Source organism: Lolium rigidum, chromosome 4 (genome assembly GCF_022539505.1).
Source record: "Lolium rigidum isolate FL_2022 chromosome 4, APGP_CSIRO_Lrig_0.1, whole genome shotgun sequence".
NCBI classification, from domain to species: Eukaryota; Viridiplantae; Streptophyta; class Magnoliopsida; order Poales; family Poaceae; genus Lolium; species Lolium rigidum.
This window is the reverse complement of record NC_061511.1, coordinates 265108524-265122712: the sequence shown is the minus strand read 5'-3', so window position 1 is coordinate 265122712 and position 14189 is coordinate 265108524. Positions and strand designations below refer to the sequence as shown.

The 14189-nt window shown below is 46.0% G+C and overlaps 1 protein-coding gene across 1 annotated transcript; it reads right to left on the bottom strand.

Annotated features, from left to right (window-relative positions):
* Positions 1-11619: 11619 nt before the first annotated feature.
* On the bottom strand, positions 11620-13614 carry LOC124650462 (breast cancer type 1 susceptibility protein homolog). Its single transcript, XM_047189980.1, has one exon. It carries the CDS (start codon positions 13604-13606, stop codon positions 11927-11929), a length of 1680 nt encoding a protein of 559 aa, XP_047045936.1. The 5' UTR covers positions 13607-13614; the 3' UTR covers positions 11620-11926.
* Positions 13615-14189: the final 575 nt, after the last annotated feature.

Here is a 14189-nt window from a genome sequence, read left to right as displayed (position 1 = left end):
TCACACTTGATCCGGACTTTTGGCTCTCATCTTCGCCGCTGCCCCGTATCTGGCCGTTCAGTAGATGCTTTGCGATCTGTGGAGAAGGTAAGGATTTGCAGCCCAGCATGCGAATAAAAATCAGAATACAACCCCTATAGGCTAGGGATACACCTACGTTGCGTCACGGGAACCGGCTAGGACAGAATCCTTGCGACCGGCCCGAATAAATGTTGCTCACCCAACTGTTGCCGCTTTGATGTCTCTGTAGTAGAGCAGCTCCACTTTTGAGTCGTCTTCAACCTTGGCTCCGATCCTCAGACGCCGGGCAGAAAATAAACATCAGAAGGAGGAGGAGAAAACTGCATATAAAGCTGAAGTTTAATTCACTAAACAGAATGATCTAAAGTTCAGTTAAAAGGTACTACATTTAACAGTTGTGAAAATAACTTTGTTTGTTCCTGGCAGTAACTGCACCCATGCCAGAGCAAGAGTTCTGGTGTCGAACCTCTGACCATTGATGCTAATGGTTTCATCAATTTCATGCCGACTGGTTGTCAAGGCACAGCAGCACCAGTTCTAGTGTTTCAGTCATGGGAGCTACGGCAGTGGCAGGTGTGGCCTCATACTTGTTGAAAGCTTCCGATAAATGGCATGTAGATTTTCTAGCAGATGTGTTTAGTGCCTGTTTGTTTGGGCTGCAGCTGAACGAAAAGCAGCTAGAGCTGGTAAGATCTGAGAAGCAGCTGGAGCTGGATGGCTGGTCAAATGTAAAATTGCTGTTTGGCAAACTGCATCCAGCTGGAGCTGGATGGCTGATCAAATGTAAAATTGTTGTTTGGCGAACTGCATCAAGGACGGCTGGTAGATTGGTCAAATGTAAAATAGAAAATAATAACAAAAATATTATTTTCCTTATTATTTAGTAATAAAAAAAATATTATTTTCCTTATTATTTAGTAATAACAAAAATATTATTTTCCTTATTATTTAGTAATAACAAAAATATTATTTTCCTTATTATTTAGTAATAACAAAAATATTATTTTCCTTATTATTTAGTAATAACAAAATATTATTTTCCTTATTATTTAGTAATAACAAAAATATTATTTTCCTTATTATTTAATAATAACAAAAATATTATTTTCCTTATTATTTTCTATTTAAAAAGATTTTACTATAAAATATTAATTAACTAAGAATCTGAATTTTTTCTCAAGATGCAAAAAATATATCATTTTGGGCTAAAGGAGCGATAGGGGATAACACAAACTTTTGGTGTATACCGGTTCGTTTTGTAAGTGAGAAGCCACGGGAAGTTGCGGGAAGTACCCCGAGACGTGCTTATGGGCTTCAAGTGTAAATGTGAGAAGTGCTTGTAGAAGCCCATATGTCAAATCTGTTTTTTTCACTCTGGGTCTGAACCTTATGGTTGCTTTTTTTTTTTTTTTTTTTTTGCACATAAAAAGGGGTCAGAAGACCCCCTGTGGAGCTTCTATTCAGAACCACGTGGCAGGTACATATTACAGGAAAGACCCTTGACATCTCTTGCCCTATAAAACCTAGAATTTGAGGAAAGGTCCTTCCAATTTACAGAAACCACCCTGACTAAAAAGTAGAAAAAGCAATCAAGTCCAAAGGTGACTCTGCCACACGCCGCCGGCGAACTCAAGGCGTCGCCGCCAAGTCCTGAGCGCGGAGTGCTCGAACGCTCATCTCCGACGACCAGATCAAGCCCCTGGCTACCTTCAGAGAGTCGGGGACGCACCACTTGACTCCCCGTCGGCGTCGAGCTCCAGTAGCCGATCGATTGGGCCTCCGCCATGGAGGTTGTAGAAGACGGGCCACTTTTTTGGCCGAAGATCGCGGTGACAAGCATGGTCACCGCGTGATTCGCTCGAAGAAGAACAGCTCCGGATAAGGAGCTCGCAGATCCGTCAACCGCGCCTCCGTCGGAGATCTCCTCCCAGTCTCCACCGCCATGGTGACTAGAGAGAGGAAGATCTAAGACGAACTCACCCGGATCTGGAAGCTTGAGGAAGAGCTTTATTGAAGAGGATGACGCCGATCTGCCGCCGCCCGCCTCTGGCTCCGACCGCCGGAGCGCCACGAGCAGCAGTAGCACCGCCGCCAGTAGCAGGGAGTAGCCCAGCCTCCACCGCCACCACCTCAGCACCGGCATGAAGCCAATATCCACAAGGGTAAACAAAGAACTAGAGGGGAGGAGACCTACAACTAGACCTAGACTACTCCGGCGCACCACCTCCGCCGTCTCCGACCGGCTATTCCGGTGGAGGGGCTTCGGATCGGCCCGGCCGAGGAGAAGGAGCGACCAGTTACTGTAGAGAAGGGAGAGCTGGTGGGGGGAAAATGGAATCTAGGAACTCATCAAGAACCTTCTAGACCGAAGGGCTTATGGTTGCTTACTTGCTTTTTCTTTTGAGCAAGCATGGTTGCTTACAGATGTGGTGGTTATGCCAAGTGATGGAAACAGCAGTGTAGAATCAATGACAGAGTTAATTGCTGCACCTACCCAACGTGTTGACGTCATGTTTGTGGGGTCTTGTTCATCTGTACTAAAGCTAGTACAGGCGGAAATACACCTTCGTGTATACATACACAAAGTAGCTACGCGGGAATGTACAAGTAGTGGACGGTTCCGGATATAAAATCGAAGGTCAGATACGCAGGGGGTACGTTCGCAGGTTCTCCACCGCAATTTCGTAGTCACACTATCTTATATACATGTTTGAGAAACCCTCGCAACGAAGGAGTATCAAATATGTATCTATCTAATGGAGTTAGCATGAAAATGAATGAGTAGAAGCAACACTATATGGCTTTTTATGGTAAAAAAACACCATATGGCTTTCTATGACAAAAAAAATATATGCAAAAAGATTATTTTGAAAAGTAAGTAAAAATGCAGCACTTGGGATTTGAAACTTGAATCCAAACTATTCAGTTGATTCTTCCTGAGCAATTGATCTACTTAATCATTTATGTCATCATTGTTTGGTTTATTTCTTTATATGTTTCCTAGAAAATTACTATATTTACAAAATATTTGGGTATTCGAATAACCTTTAGTTGAGGTTGGCCCGTCCCTGAGTTATACTCGACTCATTTCTTTTCTTGTCGATCTCGAGCCGCTCAGGAGTCTAGATCTTTTCTTGGAGCCCCATATATGAAACTTATTTTGGGTTGACCGAGAATTAAGACTTATAATTCTCTTAATTCTCGGCCAGATGAAATCTTCCAATTTGTGCAATTTAATTTAACAAGCAGAAAATTTTCTGGTGTAACTTGCAACTCATGTGCAACCGCAACCACATGTGTAGTTTGCATGAATCATGACACCGCTAGTCCGAAAATTCCGAAGTCAACTAAGCTCTAACTTAATTCTTGATCGACTGAGAACTAGAAAACCCACTTTGTTTTTGTTTATACAATACATCTCCGAACTAAAAAATATATGACGTGCAAAAGTAACACTAAAAATGTACTACCTCTATCTATAAATAGACATCTGAGATTTATCTAAATTAGAATCTATCTAGACGATATTTAGTATACAGATACATATAAATTTAAGTAAACCTCTTATAGACAGACAGAGGGAGTATGATACTCCTGATGCAACTGTGCATGTGTCCCGGACAGGGTGGCTAGTAAGGTTGCAAGTGGTGCGGGTTGTCCCGCCACGCCGCTGGGCCGCCCCGCAAAACTCGCTCGCGCGGCGCCGCTTCGTCGACCGCGTCGTGTGTAGCGGGATGAAGCGACCAGACCGCGTGGCCCGCTAAGAGCCCGCAGAGTCCGCAGAGTCCGCAGGCCCCGAATCCCCGAGACGCCGAGACGCCGAGACACTGAGGCCCCGTTCCTCAGTTCCTCGTAACCTCGTTGACCCCCTCTGCGACGGACGGTGCCGCCGCCGCCGCCGCCGCCGCACCCGATGCCCCCAACTCCTCAACCCTCTCCCATCCCTATCGGTCTCGCTCGCAGTTCTTGATGTTGGGGTCGACGGCGGCGCCGCCGCCATCACCACGTGGGGACTGCCCTCCTGGAATCCTCAATGGAGAAGATCTTCCTCCACCTCTTGATGCTCCTCCGTCGCCAAGTGCAGCCGGAGTTTCGTCGCCGGCAACTTCCGCAAGACCTACATCCTCGCTGCAGCCTAGTCTCTCCGCCCAGAACAAACAATCTTTGCTATCTGTAGAAATCGCTGCAGCTACAAATGATCCAAACCAAGGTATGTGACCCAAGATCCTTCCGGTCCTGATTAGAGTAGCAATTATTATTGTTCTAGCGGGGTTAAAGTTGAGACCATGGGTGGAGTGGCACCGCGTCGCCGTCGTCCATGAGCCCGTACCGCAACATGATTTATCTTTTGTTTATTTATTACTTCACCTAGAATAATGTTTGATCGCTTGGTATCGTCTGTCGATTCTGCTCGAAACATTCTACAATCTTGCTCGGTGTAGCTCGAGGGGATAGCAGTTTTGCTGTTGTGTAAAGATGAGATATACAAACCTCACAAGTATATAACGCCTTGATAAATTGTTTCTCATGTTGCTATGATGCTATTCTGTTGGCCATTTGCTATACCTTCTGCATACGGTCACAGCAGTGGAATGTTTAAGCAGGGTAGACAACAGGGGCACGCAGAAGATTGCAATGGCACTTTAATAACATTCTCCATGCTGCTCCCCAATAACATTCTGTATGAAATATTTCTGGTACTAGTAATAACATAGTAGTTGGCTCGCTGGGATTATAATGGCGACTCCGCTTACTGTTAGCTGCATGCTACGTTTCAAGTTGAGGTAAAAAGATGGCTCATTGATCAATTCCACGATTGGCTGAAACAAACGTGATGCTGTAGTGGTTTCTAGGACTGTGACATGTTGGTTATCTTTCTATGATTGGTTACACATGTTACACATGTTAGGCATGATCGTTTTTGTATTTGTCAAGTAACAGGGTGCTACTTGTGTTGTGATCTTTCAGAAACTTCACATCATCAACATGAAAGACCTGCAAAAGCCCTGCCAATGAAAGTTGTAGCTGCACCTACAAATGGAAAATCCCGAGATCCAAGCCAAGGTACATTTACATGCAGCCATTGTTTCACTTGCTGTCTAGTTGATAGCATTAATTTGCAATCTTAGGTGATTCTTGACTTCATATTTTATTTCTTCTCACAGATCAACGAAAAAGACCTGCAAAAACACCGCCAAAGAAGAGGGTGAAGACACTCGTGGTACTTGCTCGTAGTGGGATCTCCAGGGGTTAATCTCATTTTATCTCAAGGATCGCCAAGGACAATAGGTGTAAAACGGTCCTCGCCACTACCATCACAGTTTTACGGTGTGTTCACATGTCCTCTCGATACATTTTTCTTTTTCTTGAGCTGGATGCTTGCATTCATGCTTGTTATATGCATGGCGCATATACTCCTATATTATGTATTTGTTAGTTGCTCTGTTTGGTAATGGCAAGTTTGGAAGTCTATAAGTAGTCACTCAATCTTCTATAGATAGTAATAAGTAGCAACTTCTGTCTGAATTACGCATACTATTTATACTTTTATTACTCAAATTATTTGTTCTTTTCAAATTATGTAGGTCTTCCAAGTAGAAATAAAAGAAGAAAACTTAAATCTGAAATTTGGAATGATTTTGATCCTGTGTATGATGGAAACAAACTCATGGAAGCCAAATGTAAGCATTGTCATAGAGTTTTTCCGGCTACCAGAGAAGTTGGTACCAGTCAATGCAATAGGCATTTGTTAGTTTGCGAGGAAAGAGCTAAGATGAATGAATTTCTTGAATCAGTGAAATCAACTCTGTCAAGTCCCAGTAATTTAGAAGAATGGAGATATGACCCTGATAGAGCATTCATGGAATTGGTGAGGCTGACTGTCTTGCATGAATTGCCATTCCGGATAGTAGAATATGAAGGATTCAGGCGCTTTGTTCGAAGTCTCAATCCAGCATTTGAATTGGTCTCTAGGACAACAATGAGGCTTGAATGTGTCGACTTGTTTAATCACCAAAAGATAAAACTTCGAGAGGTTCTACAAGAATTGAACTCTCGAGTCTCTTTAACCGCGGACATGTGGACGTCACGTCAAGTTGTGAGTTATATGTGTATAACCTGTCATTATATTACTGAAAAGTGGAAATTAAGGAAAAAAGTGATTTGGTTTTCCGAGCGGATACCCCGCATGATGGAACAAATCTATTTAATATCATGTTGGAATGCTTGCAAGATTGGGGTCTTCAAGAGAAGGTTTTCTCCATTACGCTAGACAATGCAACAAATAATACTTTATGTGTGAGCTACATGAAGGCAAATCTGCTAGGAAAGAATTTGTTACCTTCCAAAGGAGATCTTTTACATGGTCGATGCGCAGCTCATGTGATCAACCTTATTGTTCAAGACGGGTTGGCAATTACCTGCACTGCAGTGGACAATATCAGAGAGAGCATCAAATATGTTAGAAGCTCCCCACCTCGGAAAAAGAAGTTCAAAGACATAATTGTACAAGAGGGAATCAAATGCAAAAAGAAAGTTACTTTAGATGTTGCTACAAGGTGGAATTCCACTCATCTGATGATCAAGACAGCTTTAGAGTATAGGAAGGCATTTGCCGCTTTGAAGTTGCAAGATCCGTCATACACATGTCGGCCTACAAGTGAGCAATGGGAAACGGCACAATCAGTTTGCAGTTTGTTGGAGGTTTTCCTCGATGCTACTATGGTGGTGTCTGGCACTTTATATCCAACCGCTCACTTGTATTTCCATGAACTCTGGAAAATTCATCTAACCTTGGAAAGAGAGGCAAACAATGAGGAAGCTGCCATTAGATCTATGGTTCAAGTGATGAAGACCAAGTTCATGAAATACTGGAAACTGTCGTACTTGAGCATTTGTCTTCCGAGTCATTCTTGACCCGAGGTACAAATTCAAATTCTTGGAGCTGTGCTTGAAATCCGGACTTGAAACCGAGGCTACAAAATATCTTACTAAGGTGAAGAAAACATTCAAGGATCTCTTCACTGAATACTCTTCACATGAAGATGACTCAACACTAAAGAATGACCAAGGAACCAGCAGTGTAGCAACTATCGATAACCCATGGGAACAATGGAATAAACAAGTTCAAGAAGAGCAACAAAATCGAGCAAAGCTGACTGAACTTACTATATATTTGAAAGATGCTGTTCACCCGCAAGAAGAAGGGTTTGATATACTATGTTGGTGGTCTGCAAATGCACATAAGTACCCCATCATTTCTCGCATAGCAAAGGATGTATTGGCTGCACCAGTATCAACCGTAGCTTCTGAGTCCGCCTTCTCCACCGGAGGAAGAATACTAAGTGACTATAGGAGCCATATGATAGGCTCTACTGTAGAGGCATTAATTTGTCTTCAAGACTGGTTGCGGCCTCCCGGTAACTAACTCTCTCTTATTGATATCTAACATTGTTTGGTGTTAAGCTTTGCTATAACTAGTATCGTTTTATGTCATTCCAGGAACTACTCATGTCAACACAATAACAAGTGATGTTGTTTATGCAAAACGTGCTGATATTTATGGATCAAGAGATGATATTTTTGAGGATTGATTGCAACATTAGGTAAGCATTGGTATTTTTCTCTTTTCATTTAGCATCTTGTTTAGCGGAATTAGTCAGTCTGATACAAAAACAAGAGATGAGAAAGAATCCAAGGATTCAACTAGTTGTGCAAGCATGAGTACTATAGAACCTACAGACTGCTATAATCTATTCCGAAAAAATCCAGCATTGTTCTCATGTGTAGTCTGTCCTGAAGTTTGATCCAGTGACATGTTGTATAAATTGCTAAATCATGATTATGTGTTGTGATGTATCATTTTGTTCAAGTAATCACTGATCAGTTGGTTCATGTTAGAATTATTCATGGTGCATGGTGTCCTGGTTATCCTGCAGACTGCAGTAATTATTTTTTACTAAGACGATAGTGCTTGATCAAAGCTGGGTTTCATGATTTCCTTTGGCAGGCAACTGGTGTAAAGCGTTTCTTTTTCGTGGCGTTGGTTGCGAAGTGCAAGGTATTTACCTTTTACACAAACTGAACTTTTTTCTTCAGATATTGCAGGGTTGTTCCTACTACTGATCTTTTATCTTCAAATCACAAAAGCTTCTTGTTGGGATTGTCTGTATCCAGATCTAGGAACTAGGAAGCGTTGGAGTTTCAAAAGTTGAGAAGCTGATGAATGCTGAGAGATGATGATGAAAGATAGTCTGAGACACCCTTTTATTTTCCCTGGTGAATGGACCATTGTGCTAAGTTATAATAATTAGAATGATTACTGGACAGTGTTATGCAGATGTTGCAATCGACCTTGTTTTGTATTGTCCAAAATTCCAGCATTTTGCTAAGATTGTTTTGTATTTCTCTAAATGTTGTTGCATAGTTTCCAATCGATTTAGATAGCTAGCTGCTCTAAGCACGGGCTTCCGATCGATCACTAGCTAGCTAGGCAGCTAGCTTCTAGATTCTCTGTCCCGCGCCAACTCTTGCGCATGATGCTGGATGGATCGCTAGCTGTCTAGATTCTCGATCGATCGAAACTAGCTAGCGCTTGACGCGGGATGATGCGGCGTATGCGGCGTGCCGCTCTGTACCGCACCAACTCCTGCGGTAGGTTGCGGCATACCGCGAGGTTCCGCATGCTTGCCCCTGTCCCGCGTCGCTCTGTTGCGGGTTGCCGCATCCCGCCCCGCTTGCAACCTTAGTGGCTAGGCATTGGCCATGGGTGGCGGGAGACGGCCCGGTGGCCACAAGCAGATCCAGCAGTGCAACGCGAGGAAGATCGATAGGCGGTGACAGTTTTGACGTTTAAATTTCCATGTCTGTCGGGATCAACCACATGGGAATTCCGAGGCGGTTGACTGGAAAATAGATGACAACACATATGAGCACCTGACACGCATTGTGGAGTGTGGACTACTCACTAGTGGAGCAGTGAAATTCAAGGGAGGAACCAATGCTGAACAGGAAACGCCGCATCAACGTGCCAGCCCCCGATCGGCCAGATGGCACGGCAAATAATCAGTTTGGTGGCGCTGCTTCGCCGGTGTCATCCACGACGATCCGCTGCCGGAGGCAAGATCCGAATTCCAAGCGGGGGCAGCAGCAAAAGCCTGCGACGCACGGGGCGGCAGGATCGGTCGAGGACGATCTGCCTGGGCAGCAGGTCGGATGGTTGGTGGCCGTGTCATGTCAGCCCGACAGGTTTCAAAGGACCGGAGGAAGACAAGGATCATACGAGCTTGCCCTGAAATGGCGGTGTGCAATAACAGAATCAGATATGCCCACCACCAGCGTATCAGCAGTCCCGACTAAAATGGCATGTAAAGCACCAGAGCTAGGTATTTTTCGTTTTTGACAAATCTGGTATGTGACCCCCCACGGAACTATTTCAAAATCTAACCCCAGTTAGGGTAAATGAGGATGACGCCGGACATGTGTAGGTCGGCGCCAAGATTTTGCGGATTTTGGGCGTCGGCGCCACCCTCACTAGCGCCAAGGTGAGTTCGGGGCCAAACCCTGTGGCGCGGACCTTACTCGGTGATGGAAACTCAAGGCACCGACCTACACATGTTCCGCATCGTCCTCGTTGGCGCCAATTCGAAATAGTTTTGTCGGGGGTTCACACGAAGAATTGTTTTGCCCAGGGTCCAGATTTGTCAAAAATAAATAAATATACATAGCTAAGTATAGGCTCGACAGGATCATACCTACGACCACTTGGTTGGTTGACGAACATGGTTTATGCGCCGATCGCACCACCTTTTATTCCAAGGCTCAAAAGGCACTAGGAGAAAACGATGATTTGGCTTAAAAATGCCACCTTTTTTGAAAATTGTAGCAATGGGGCTCTTCAGGTTTCAGGAAGACAAAACTAACCCACCAGAGGATATTTTGCGTCCCTCGTGGATATTATTGCTCGGACTGTTCGATGGAAAGGAATGTTCAACTCCATCATGATGCCAACAGCCTTGGACTGAACATCTGCACAATTCCCCGCAAAAAAGAAAATTGAACATATGCACGGCAGCATTAGCAGGTTACAGCTTTTTTTTTTTTTGTTCAGCGGTAGTGTTCAGTCGTACTCCATAACAGAATTGACATTCGAACAGATACATGACTTTCGGAAATACACGTTGTATCAAATTAAAACATGCCTACACTATATCCTGTATAGCTAAAGCTTGCTAAACTTACATGGCAGCTATTATTGATCGACAGACTCCATAACAGAACTGACATCGAACAGATAGATGACTTTTGGAAATACACTATATCCTGCATAGCTAAAGCTTGCTAAACTTACATGGCAGCTATTACTGATCGACAGACGGTAAGCAGCTCCAAAAAGTGAATGAATCATGCCAGGAATTCTTCGTGAATACACATCTAAGACAGCAACATAATTATGTTTCAGCACCCGTATCTAAATCATAGACCAAGAACATAAATACTATAGTCATGGGATAAGATAAGACCATCATAAAAAAAGGATTTTTTCCCCCTTACTACGTACGCAGTACCACTTTGCCCAGTAACAAGAATAGTTACAGAGCAACTGCCAAGAGTGTAACGAGAATACGTACCACTTGGCATTCATTCATTTCATTCAACTAAATATCAGCTCAGCAAAATCAGTCAGAGCTTACGAAATGCAAGTGGTATCAAATTAAAACATGGCTAATTAAACCTACTATTCTGCATAGCTAAAGCTTGCTAAATTTACTGGACAAGGCAGCTATTTCCTGATCGACAGAGCGTAGCCAACTTAAAGAGACAATGAATCATGCTAAAAGTTGATTGTAATATAAATCTACGAGAACACGATAATTAGATTTCACCACCCATATCTGAACCATCAACCAAAAACATAAATGGTACTACTAGTGTTTTTTAGTCATAAGATGAGACTTATCATAAAAAAGTATTTTTTTTTTCTCATTTACTACATCACCACTTTGCCCAGTAACAAGAATAATTACAGACTAGCTGCAAAGAGTAAAGCGACAACGGAACCCGTTACTTGGCATTCATTCATTTCATTCAATTAGCCGAGAATCACATGTTCATCTAGGACTCTTGAAATCACCCAGAGCTTGGAAATGCAAGTGGTGTCAAATCAAAACATGCCAAAATCTACTATCCTGCATAGCTAAAGCTTGCTAAATTTACCACACAAGACAGCTATTTCCTGATCGACAGAGCGTACCCAGCTTAAAAAAGATAATAACATGCTAAAATAGATGATTGTGATATAAATCTACAAGAACAACGTAATTAGATTTCACCACCCATACCTGAACCATCAACCAAGAACATAAATAGTACTCCCTCTTGTACTAAAATCAGCCACACTTATTAAGATGAGACTATCATAAAAAAGATTTTTTTTCCTTTAGTGCATACCACTTTGCCCAGTAACAAGAATAGATACAGAGCAGATGCAAAGAGTAAAGCGACAAATGATTCCACTCATTCATTCGTTAAGTTGGACTAAATATAAGCTCATGTTCACATGTTCATCGAGGACTCTTGAAATCATAGGCCATCTACACATTATTCATGACACTAGAAGTTTATTCCACCATCTGGTACATATTTGCAAGTCTGATTTACGATAAAGGAAAATTCATCTAATGATCATCTCCCGGATTTCCTTGGTATACATGCCTCTAGTAACAGCATAAATTAAACATGTCGGAGGAACTAAACGAACAACCAACCAGGCAGTACCTATTAAACAAGCAGAAGATGAAGAGTTTTATGACACCCAGCATATATTGCCCAAAGAGATGAAATGGGCTCCCGCTGCGAAAACTGGAACAACCTGAAACCTGCAAGACTCGGTTCGGCCTTCTTAGCTTCAGTTCAGGCGCCTTCTCTTGTTGCGGTGTATGTCCCCACCGTCCACATCCAAAGAAGCTAAGGTGTCGCTTCTTCCCCTCCTCCTCAGGGTTCTTGAAGACCCTGCATTGCTAGGTTCTCCTACGCTCTCAGTGAAAGCAGCATCCTCCTGAATCACAGCCATGGTGCTCGAGTTAGAAACTTGATCCGCAGCCAATGCTGCTGCAGCGGCATGAGCTCCATCAACTGCGGGCTCATGATTTGGCGAACTTGACGAAGTTGATGCTCTGTGACCGATGTAACTGAATGGGCTTGGCCTAGAAAACCTTCTAAGATCACTCACCGCCGTCGCCAACCTCTCTGTATTTGCGAGGCCTTCAAGGGTAAGTCGCTGCAGTAAATCAATGCCTTCAGAGGAGAGTGGGCTTGAGCTGCGCCTCGGTGGATCCGGCACGCTGTTTACGGGCACTCCGCCGCTGGGAGCGGAAGAGTCGACAAATGTAGGGTTTTCCGCCTCTCTCTGCAGCCTCCTTGCCCTCATCCTAGTAGTAATCCGGCCCAAGCGGCCGGTCTGATGAGCATGGTCTATCATCTCCTGGACAGACGATGACTCAGGAGGCCCCTCGAACCTGCCAACGCTGGTCATAATCTGCTGATCAAGAATGCGCCTCCAGGAAGACAGTATCCCATGCGCCTCGCCGAGCCTCCTGGAGATGGGGCGCAGATGGTGGAACTGCTGCCGGAAGCTCTCGAGCCGGTTCCCGTGCGGCCTGGCCGGGATGGTAGGAGCAGACGCATTGCCATCCTCGGCGACTTTCTTCTCGGCGTCTGAAGCGGAGTTCCCTCTCCCGTAGATGGGAGTGATGTTCCCGTCGGTGACCTCGCCTTTGCAGACGGGGCACTCCTTGTGGGTGGAATGGACGTGCAGCCACTGGTAGAGGCAGGGCCAGCAGAAGAGGTGGCCGCAGGAGGTGACCACCGGCTCGTCCGCCATGTCGAAGCAGATGTTGCACTCGAACATGGCGGTGCTCTTGCCACCCTCCGCTGGCTCGTTGTCGGCGGCAGCGGCGGCGGTCAGCTTGGTGTCCGTTGCGACGGTGTCGTCGCGCTCGGGCTCTTGCGGCGGTGGAGGTGGAGGTGGAGCCTCGTTGTCCGGGGCGGGGGCGTCGGAGCTGAGCGGGGGCAGGTCCGACCGGAACCGCCTCGGGCGGTGGTACCGCAGCTGGCGGCCGCTCGGGGAGATCAGGCGGGGGTACCGCTCGGATCGCTCCGGGCGGAAGGTTGAGGAGGCGGTGGAGGAGGACGGGCGGTCCGCCCACCCGAGCAGCTCGCTGGGCCGCAGCGGCGCGGGCGGCGGCGGCGCGTCCAAGAAAGCGAAGTCGAGGTCGTCCGCGAGCTCCGGTATGGCCTCCGAGGGGGCCGGCAGGTGCGCGGCGAGGTCGTAGAGGTCCGGCGGCGGGCGCATCAGGTCGGTTGCCCGGGTGGGGGAGTAGGGCGGGTGGCGGTGGAGCGGGTCCGGGTCCGGCGGCGGCGCGTCGGCGGAGGCGGCGGAGGAGGACGGGGAGGAGGAGAGCATGGAGTTGCCGAGGGCGAGGTCGGAGCCGAGATCGGGGCGGCGCGTGCGCGCGCCGCGGGGCAGGCCGAGGTAGAGGTTCAGATCCATCCTCCTGCGGCTCCGGGCGGCGTCATCGGCGGCCATCCGGCGGCGGCGCGCCTAGCGGCGGACGACGCGACCTCCGTCACGGCGCACCGCGGGACACCACCTCGCCACCATCAGGGCATCGAGGCACGATCCGGCGGTGCCGTGGTGGGAGGTTGGGTGGGTAGGTGGATGCGGTTGGGCGGCGGCGGCGGCGGCGAGGGAGGTGGGGAATTATAAGGCGAGGCGAGAGGCGGGTGGCTGCGTAGGGAGGAGGAATGGAGGAGCAGGAAGCACGCGATCCGCAAGGCTGCCTTCTGTTCTGTCTTGGTGAGGGAAAGAAAACAGCGGCTGCGGCTGTCAGGGTTGTCCTAAACCGGCTGCAAGCTGCCTTTAGCCGCTGTGTAGCCGCTAGGTTAAGCGGTCCATTTTCTTTCTAGGGTTTTCATATTTCTAAGGTTTTTTTTTGCCAAATGTATAAGATAAGAAAGATATCATAATAGAGAAAAAGTAGTTACATTTTCTTGTATTCCATAGACTATCCTATTGTATCAAATCGTCTTGTACACAGTTGCAGCGGTTAATATTTATGGCGCGCGTGATACAATTCGAGCGGACACGAGTTGAAGGGGCATAAGCTAAA

What these genes read in the sequence shown, in the direction of transcription:
- LOC124650462 (XM_047189980.1), bottom strand. Translation starts at nt 13,606, where the DNA reads ATGGCCGCCGATGACGCCGCCCGGAGCCGCAGGAGGATGGATCTGAAC.